The sequence below is a fragment of the Octopus sinensis genome, linkage group LG23, assembly GCF_006345805.1.
Source record: "Octopus sinensis linkage group LG23, ASM634580v1, whole genome shotgun sequence".
NCBI lineage: Eukaryota > Metazoa > Mollusca > Cephalopoda > Octopoda > Octopodidae > Octopus > Octopus sinensis.
In genome coordinates, this window is record NC_043019.1 from 20,939,030 (window position 1) to 20,948,833 (window position 9,804).

The following is a 9,804-nucleotide window of genomic DNA, read 5'->3' on the forward strand; positions in this document are numbered from 1 at the left end:
AATTTTGGCACAAGACCAGCAATCTCAAGGGAGGGGTTAAATTGATTCCAATGACCCCCCAATGTTAAACTAATACTTGGATGGATGGAAGCACTCCGTCGGTTACGATGATAAGGGTTCCGGTTGATCCGAATCAACGGAACAGCCTGCTCGTGAAATTAACGTGTAAGTGGCTGAGCACTCCACAGACACGTGCACCCTTAACGTAGTTCTCGGGGATATTCAGCGTGACACAGAGAGTGACAAGGCCGGCCCTTTGAAATACAGGTACAACAGAAACAGGAAGTAAGAGTGAGAGAAAGTTGTGGTGAAAGAGTACAGCAGGGATCACCACCATCCCTTGCTGGAGCCTCGTGGAGCTTTTTTAGGTGTTTTCGCTCAATAAACACTCACAACGCCCGGTCTGGGAATCGAAACCGCGATCCTATGACCGCGAATCCGCTGCCCTAACCACTGGGCCATTGCGTCTCCACTAAAACTAATACTTATATCAATGTTGAAAGGATGAAAAGTAAAGTCAGCCTTGGTGGAATTCAAACCCAGAATGTAAAGAGCTCGAAGAAATGCTACTAAACATTTTGCTTAACTCACTAACGATTCTACCAGCTCACTGCTTTTTTGAAGACAATAATAATAATGCAGGGTAAATTCCTTGTAGACAACTGTCATGTTGTTTAATAACATTTTTACAACAAAACTTTCATGATACAGGTTTGTTTGGTCTCTAAACATGTTATAAAGTTAGAGACATTATTCCAAATCTTCAACTATGATAGTATGATAGTGCAAATATTTGAGACAAAATCTAATATCACTAGTTAGCCTCCAAACCACTAGGCCTCCACATAACCCTTGTCTTGAAAAGTAACTGTGAATGGCATATATTTATCTTTTTGCCTTTTCATGCTATGGCATTATATTCTCTGCAGCAAAGGTACCTTATCTATTGCTTTGCACTTCCCAGAGAGGATTCTTTAATGGATTTGTATATGGTATTAGATTCAGTTTTAAATGTTTGCAACTTTATATTATTTTAATAAGATGGAAGCAGAGTGTTTAGGCCTTCCTTGTATGTAATTAGTGAATAAACAAATGTCTGTAGTGAAGGCTTGACAATAAATAAGTTAATAATAATGGTTAAGAGAGATTTAAGTGTTTCTCGCATGATTATTTTTGGATTAAAAGAGGTGCTGGATCATCAGTTGCTAGAAAACCAGAACTGTATAGCAAGCAGTGTCAAAAGTATTTTCAACATTGCTTATCATGTGGTAAATATGTAATGACTAAGGGAGATAAATCCAAGGAGATGTAAGAAAATGGATCTTTTCGGTTTGAACGGCAGTTTTTAACATAATTTCTAGGTGACTAAAAAATTTTAAACTTCGTATACTGGTAGAATGTATTTATAAAACATCTTTTTCTCTTGGCTTTATTGAGAAAATTCTATAGTTTCTAAGATATTTGTTGTTTTTTTTCTTCAGTTTCTGCAATTTCAACCAATCAGTGACGTCTATTGAGTTAAAAAGCATTCTGTGCCGTATGAATATGTCCCTCGTTTAAGAAATAGATTAGGTTTATTTACATTTGTGAAGAATAAAAGATACCCTTCCCCCACCCCTAACCCTAACCCTAAAAGAGATTGAAATGCAATAGATCGATTCTAGGATCGTAATTATGGGTGACAATTTCATATGACACCGCTAGTAAAAACTGCCGTTCAAACCGAAAAGATCCGAGAAAATCTCCCTCTGTTGGGGCAGACAAACAGAGAAAGATACTGACACTCTGCCAATTCTCAAATTTGATATTTTTTAATTGTATAAAATTGTCATACCTCCTTTGGCTATGAATTCCGTTTCTACATAATTTTTGGCTTCTTTGATGCTTTCTGGAGTTACTTCAACAAAGCCTTCTTTTCGGGGACTTATAAAGTTATTGAATTGAATGAAGTGAATTCTGTCCTTCTCTGAGAGTGTATCCAGGATTTTGAACAATGATAGCTTCATCTGTGCCAATTTAGAATCTGCCATGGAACCACTGTCATCCAAAACAAACACTATATCTCTGGGCAGAGTTCCATAGTGACTAGGAGCGAAGAAATGCAGGAAATATCCATTGAAGATCTGCAGAAACGGAAGAAAAACATAATAACAACACAGCATATTCATTAATGGAAGAGAGATATGTATGACTTACATTGGACAATGTAGTTTCAGATACAAAAAAGATGAGTTTGTCATGATGAGAACGTCTTTGATCATAGGTTTGTGCAATTAGGGTTGATTAAGGGCTGAACAACAACAAAACAAACTACTACTACTACTACTACTACTACTACTACTACTACTACTACCACCACCACCATCACCACCACCACCACCACCACCACCACCACTACTACTACTACTACTACTACTACTACCACTACTACTACCAGTACTACTACCAGTACTACTACTACCACTACTACTACCACCACTACTACTACTACTACTACTACTACTACTGCCGTCGCCGCCACCACCACCACCACCACCACCACCACCACCACTACTACTACTACTGCCGCCGTCGCCACCACCACACCACCACCACCACCACCACCACACTACTACTACTACTACTACTACTACTGCCGCCGTCGCCACCACCACCACCACCACCACCACCACTACTACTACTATGGAAAACCTAAGATTCAAATAATAAATCTTTTCTATCTTTGAAAAAATAATACAAACAAAACAATGAATGAATATATTAGCTAAGTGGTTGAGAAGTTCACTTAACAACCACAATGTCCTGGATTTGATCCCAATACATAACATCTTGGACAAGTATCTTCATCATCATCATCATCATCATCATCATCATCATTTAATGTACATGTTCATTGACACCGCTGAGCAAAAAAGCAGTAGTGTCGTTTACATCCTTCAGTAAAAATTCATCATCATCATCAGCATCATCATAATTATTATAATCATCATTAAATGTCCATGTTCCATGCAGACATGGGTTGGACAGTTTGACAGGATCCAATGGGTCCAAGGACTGCATCATACACCAGAGTCTACTTTAGTGTGGTTTCTACAGATGGGTGCCCTTCCTAATGCCAACCACCAGCGCTAGTGAGGTTGTCAAGCAGCTTGTAGGAGTATGAACCCTGGGGGAGAGAGAGGCTTTATACTTGAGATTGAAAGTATGAAAGAAAGTGGGGAGGGCAGGATGTCGTAAAGGAGCTACATATCTGCTCACTTAGAAGAGGGGGAAAGAGTGATCACTAGGAGCTGCAGAGAAGTAAAAAGTGGAGAAAAGTTGTCCAGGTTGCCCCTCAATGCATGAGGTGAATAAAAGTTAGGCAAATGTCATCATCACCATCATCATCATTTAGCGTCCGCTTTCCATGCTAGCATGGATTGGACGGTTCAACTGGGGTCTGGGAAGCCAGAAGGCTGCTCCAGGTTCCAGTCTGATCTGGCAATGTTTCTACAGCTGGATGCCCTTCCTAACGCCAACCACTCCATGAGTGTAGTGGGTGCTTTTTACCTTCCACCGGCACAGGTGCCAGACGGGGCTGGCAAAAGGCCAAGGTCGGATGGTGCTTTTTACGTGCCACCGGCATGGGGGCCAGGCGAGGCTGGCAACGGCCACGATCGGATGGAGCTTTTTACGTGCCATCGGCATGGGGGCCAGGCGAGGCTGGCAACGGCCACGGTCGGATGGTGCTTTTTACGTGCCACTGGCACGGAGGCCTGTCGGGGGCGGCACTGGCAACGGCCACGTTCGGATGGGTTTACAAAATTGTAAGGAGAGCTCATGATGGGGGAGGGGCAGGCAGACAGGAAGGAGAGCAGCAGGATAGTAAAATGATGCAATTGACTGGGAGAGGGCAAGAGAGAGAGAGAGAGAAAGGGAGGAAGGGAGGGGCAAGAAAGAGGGGAGGGAGAGGGAGGGAGAAAGAGAGAGATGACATGTCGAGTAAGCTGTAGGAGAAGGGACAGGAGCCAGGCATAGCGTATGATGAGGGGTAATTTGGTGCGTGAAGGTGTGTGAATTATTGTAATATGGGGGTGGAGAGAACAATATTAATGAGTGAAGAATGGCTAATAAGTGGATCGGTACCAGTAGTAGGAAAAAGAAAGTGGTATCAGAGGAGAGCTGTGGAGAGAGATTTATTTGAACTTACCATCAAGTCTCCAGCATCTTCTCCTCGTTCAGTATCATAGTTGAGAGTTAAAAGGCCTTTCAAACCATCTTGCGACTCCTTCATTTGTTCTTGACGAGAAGCCTGCATTCTGATAATGGCTGTTTTCTCACTAGGTCTCTCGATGGTCACCATATCATTTTGGACTGCAACATAGAGAAATTGTAGTGAACTCTTTTCATCATCCTAATTTCTATAGAAATACACTACTTCTGCTTCAATTAATTCTCAAAAGAATGAAGAATTTTGGAAAAAAACCTCTGTCATTATTAAGTTGGCGTTTGGAATATAATTCAGCACGAAATTTTGATGGAACATTTTAATTTAGATCACTTTAAAACAAGAATTTCAATGAAGGAACCTTGGATCTAGGTTAGAAACCAGTTCTTTCTCTATTGGCAAGAAATCTTGAAATAAACTGAATAATGACATACATATGCATACATAGACATATGTACACATGCATAACAAAATTTGGTGCCCACTCTTGGTTACATAAAAAGAAAAATGCCTATGAGGTAATACTGAAAATGTCAGCTTCTCACAGAAAGAAATATAGAAATAATTCTTGAAAATTGTTGGCACTTAATTTGTACAAGAATGACAATATGTAACATTCTCCAACTTTCTGAATCTGTCATAGAAATTCTTCAGTGGATTTAAACTTTAAAAGCCTGAAATAACGTCTCTCAGTATATCAGTGTGAATGTATGTTGTTGCTATTTTAACCCCTGGTGATTCATAATTGAGGAAACATTACATCAATCAGGATCAAAATCAAAATCGATCAACATCAATGGAAATTGTAGCTGTGATACCAGTGCCAGTGGCACGTAAGCGAACCATCTGAACATGGCCGTTGCCAGCACCGCCCTGACGGGCCTCTGTGCCGGTGGCACATAAAAAGCACCATCCGATCATGGCTGTTGTCAGCCTCACCTGGCCTCCGTGCCGGTGGCACGTAAAAAGCACCATCCGATCGTGGCTGTTGCCAGTCTCGCCTGGCCTCCGTGCCGGTGGCACGTAAAAAGCACCATCCGATCGTGGCCGTTGTCAGCCTCGCCTGGCACCTGTGCCGGTGGCACATAAAAAGCACTCACTACACTCATGGAGTGGTTGGCATGAGGAAGAGCATCCAGCCGTAGAAACATTGCCAGATCAGACTGGGCCTGGTGCAGCCTTCTGGCTTCCCAGACCCCAGTTGAACCGTCCAACCCATGCTAGCATGGAAAGCGGATGCTAAATGATGATGATGATGATATATTAGCAAGAGAGGCAGATTTAATCCTGTGAGGTAATATTTATTCCCACTTAATGCGGATGTTCTATTAGAACAAAAGAACAAACTTTACTGTGCTAGATGCCATGAGAGAAACTCTCATATGGGGCTTTCAATGCAAAATGCAAACTTGTTATATCACTGGTGAGGATGTAAATTCTCATGATCTCCAGTACTGGGACCACCAGATTATGTGATTTTGATCTTTCTTGGTTTTATCAATGATAGGCAGCGAGCTGACAGAAACGTTAGCACCTTGGGCGAAATGCGTAGCCATATTTCGTCTGCTGATAAATTAAGTATCAGTTACGCACTGGGGTCAATGTAATCGACTTAATCCATGTGTCTGTCCTAGTTTGTCCCCTCTGTGTTTAGCCCCTTGTGGGTAGTAAAGAAATGAATACATGTAGTACACAGAAGGTTATGCTGGAATAATGATGTGCACACAGAAATGGTGATGAAATGTACACAGAAAGTAATAATGGAATAATGTGTACAGGGCGCAGGAGTGGCTGTGTGGTAAGTAGCTTGCTAACCAACGACATGGTTCCGGGTTCAGTCCCACTGCGTGACATCTTGGGCAAGTGTCTTCTGCTATAGCCCCGGGCCGACCAATGCCTTGTGAGTAGATTTGGTAGACGGAAACTGAAAGAAGCCTGTCGTATATATGTATATATATATATATATATATATATATATGTGTGTGTGTGTGTGTGTGTGTGTGGATTTGTGTGTCTGTGTTTGTCCCCCTAGCATTGCTTGACAACCGATGCTGGTGTGTTTACGCCCCCGTCACTTAGCGGTTCGGCAAAAGAGACCGATAGAATAAGTGCTGGGCTTACAAAAGAATAAGTCCCGGGGTCGATTTGCTCGACTAAAGGCGGTGCTCCAGCATGGCCGCAGTCAAATGACTGAAACAAGTAAAAGAGTAAAGAGAGAGAAAGAGAGAGAAAGCAGTGATGTAATAATGTTCAGATGAAATAGATACACAAAAGTGTGGTGAAATAAATGAGTTCTATATCGACAAAAGTACGGTATAATATAATGGTGTATACGTACTGCTTTTATCTAAGCTGGAAATAAGTTCTCCTTTTATTGGAGGTACCCTGAGGTTTACGAGAGGGCGTAATTCTTGGATCGCAATTGTCACTTTGAGATCATCAACGACGTTACCAGGATGTAAATAAATGGTAGGCTCATATTCTCCTCCACGACGAATCAACATTTCCTCATAGACCAGGCTAAACTCAACCTGAGATTTTGGTGGTGCCTTTACATGGACTCGGAAGAAACTCGTTCCTCGTGGTCTACATTTAATATAGAAATATCAATGGTTTAATTAAATGTTTTTAATGAAATACTAGCATTATGACCCGGCGTTGCCGGGTCATAGTGCTAGTGCATGTATATATGTGTATATATATGTGTACTTCTATATATATACATCTACACATAAAATACAAAATACAAAGTTATATCTTGATATCGCTAGTGATAACAATACTCAATATATATAACAGACTGGAATTGTAGACCCGCCTCTTGCAATTTCGATCAATTGTATCTTGTCCTCCCTCTTGTATAGAAGTGTGGCTACAATCCAGCCTACCTCTACTTCTAGGGGGACATTTTAAATTTTTATCCGGGATGTCCTACGTCCCAGATATAAAGGTAAAAGTAAAATATTTCCACTTTGCAAGGTTTGAGTCGAGTACTCCCTTGCACGTTCCGTTGACTCGAACCTTGCTTCTATTGTGGCGAATTTACCGCCTCTGGTTAGATACTTGATATCTTTCATAGTCGCACCAAGACACTTTTCGATTTACTGTAAATATCGCTGGATAGTGTAGTGGAAGTATTAGACTTTCAGCAAATAGACTCAGAGACCCAGATTCTAATCTTGGCCATAGGTAATTACTCAACTAATAGCTCATGACCTAGTGGTTAAGGTGTCATGATCATGAGGATGTTAGTTCAATTCTTGGCCCAGACAGGTAGTGCATTTCCTTGTGTAAGGTGCTTTGTTTTTTTTTATGTTGCTCCAGTCTACTCAGCCGTAGATGTGTACCAGCTGGTGTAGCTCTCTCTTCCTCCAGCTGTCACATCCTCAATATGCCACAGAGTCAAGGGTAGGAAGGCCAAGAATGGGTCTGTGGCTGTTTGTAACTACACAGCCACCTAAAAAATTAATGAAAGCATGGTATGTAGGTATGTATGTATGTATGAAGAGATCCTAGGATCTGCCAATTTCTGCATCTGTCAGATTTGGTGGCACTTTTTTACCCACAATAATAAGTATAAAAAAAACAACCAGGCGCAGGAGTGGCTGTGTGGTAAGTAGCTTGCTTACCAACCACATGGTTCCGGGTTCAGTCCCACTGCGTGGCATCTTGGGCAAGTGTCTTCTACTATAGCCTCGGGGTGACCAATGCCTTGTGAGTGGAATTGGTAGATGGAAACTGAAAGAAGCCTGTCGTATATATGTATATATATATGTATGTGTGTGTATATTTGTATGTCTGTGTTTATCCCCCTAACATTGCTTAACAACCGATGCTGGTGTGCTTACGTCCCCGTCACTTAGCGGTTTGGCAAAAGAGACCGATAGAATAAGTACTGGGCTTACAAAGAATAAGTCCTGGGGTCGATCTGCTCGACTAAAGGCAGTGCTCCAGCATGGCCACAGTCAAATGACTGAAGCAAGTAAAAGAGAGAGAGAGAGAAACCACCCTGGCCCTTATATGCAAAGTCGGGCTTCTTGTTAGCTTTGAGGCGTGGGTGTGTGATAAGATGGTTGCTTCTCATCCACATGGTTCTGGGTTCAGTTCCACTGCATGGCATCTTAAGCAAGTATCTTCTACTATAGCCTTGGGCCAACCAAAGCCTTGTCAGTGGATTTGGTAGATGGAAACTGAAAGAAGCCTGTCGTATATATATATATATACATATATATATTTATATATATATATTTGTTTTGCAAGATTCTTGATTTGAAATAGTGTATTGAAACAGATATTGTTGTATTTAGGGATGGTCATGTTGCCAGTTTAGCCAATAAAAACACATGCACTTTATATTTGGTGTTAATCTGTTTCAGCTTTATTTATTTTTTACATTAATCTTAATCTTATTTTGACCACAGATGGGGTCACAGAAGTGTGACGAAAGAACTCTGGCCGAAATATGATTAAGATTAATGTAAAAAATAAATAACACTGAAGCAAATTAACACCAAATATAGAGCGCGTGTGTTTTTATTGGCTAAACTGGCAACATGACCATCCCTAAATACAACAATATATATATATATATATATATATATATATATATATTATATATATATATATACATACATACATACATATATATATGTGTGTGTGTGTGTGTGTGTGTGTGTGTGTGTGTGTGTATATGTATGTGTGTGTGTGTGTCTTTGTGTCTATGTTTGTCCCACCACCACTTGACAACCAGTGTTGGTGTACTTACGACACTGTAACTTAATGGTTCGGCAAAAGAGACCAATAGAATAAGTACTAGGCTTTAAAAAAATAAGTCCTGGGGTCAATTTGTTCAGCTAAAACCCTTCAAGGTGGTGTCTCAGCACGGCTGCTGTCAACTGAAGGAAACAAGTAAAAGATAAAAAGCCTTTTTGTCTGAATATGTGATGCTGAAATTGAGGTGCATCTAACACACCTGTGCATCTTTTATACCATCAAACACAGGAGGCAGTGAAGAAGGTGTGACATTATGATAACAAAAAAATTAACAAAGCTGTATACCTCAAATCATAGTTGTCTGAGCTGTATTTGTTATGATCAGTCAGTGTATTCCTCAAATTTTGGACAATATTGCTTCGAATATAGTTACCCTGCATTTTCCTGCAAAAGAGAAAATAAAAACAAAAACACATTGCATCATTGGTTTCACATTTTGGCACATGGCTGGTAATTTTGCGAAAGAGGATAAGTTGATTACTTCAACCCATTACACAATTGACACTTATTTTATCGACCCCGAAAGTATGCAAGACTAAGTCGACCTCAGTGGAATTTGAACTCAGAACGTAAAGACAGATGAAATGCCGTTAAGCATTTTTGCCCTTATCGACCCTGAAAGCATGCAAGACTAAGTCGACCTCAGTGGAATTTGAACTCAGAATATAAAGACAGATGAAATGCCGTTAAGCATTTTTGCCCTTATCGACCCTGAAAGCATGCAAGACTAAGTCGACCTCAGTGGATTTGAACTCAGAATATAAAGACAGATGAATGCCGTTAAGCATTTTTGCCCTTATCGACCCTGAAAGGATGCAAGACTA

At 40.8% G+C, this 9,804-nt stretch overlaps 1 protein-coding gene across 1 annotated transcript in view; it reads right to left on the bottom strand.

Moving 5' to 3' along the window:
- The window catches only part of LOC115223460 (inter-alpha-trypsin inhibitor heavy chain H5-like), a 40,038-nt gene extending 30,661 nt beyond the window's left edge, over positions 1-9,377 (bottom strand). The window contains exons 1-4 of the mRNA XM_029794046.2: positions 9,266-9,377; positions 6,546-6,793; positions 4,190-4,353; positions 1,835-2,123 (exon numbers count right to left, since the gene is read on the bottom strand). Coding sequence (XP_029649906.1) covers positions 1,835-2,123; positions 4,190-4,353; positions 6,546-6,793; positions 9,266-9,360 — 796 coding nt within the window. The 5' untranslated portion in view covers positions 9,361-9,377. The remainder of the gene's footprint in view (positions 1-1,834; positions 2,124-4,189; positions 4,354-6,545; positions 6,794-9,265) is intronic.
- Positions 9,378-9,804: the final 427 nt, after the last annotated feature.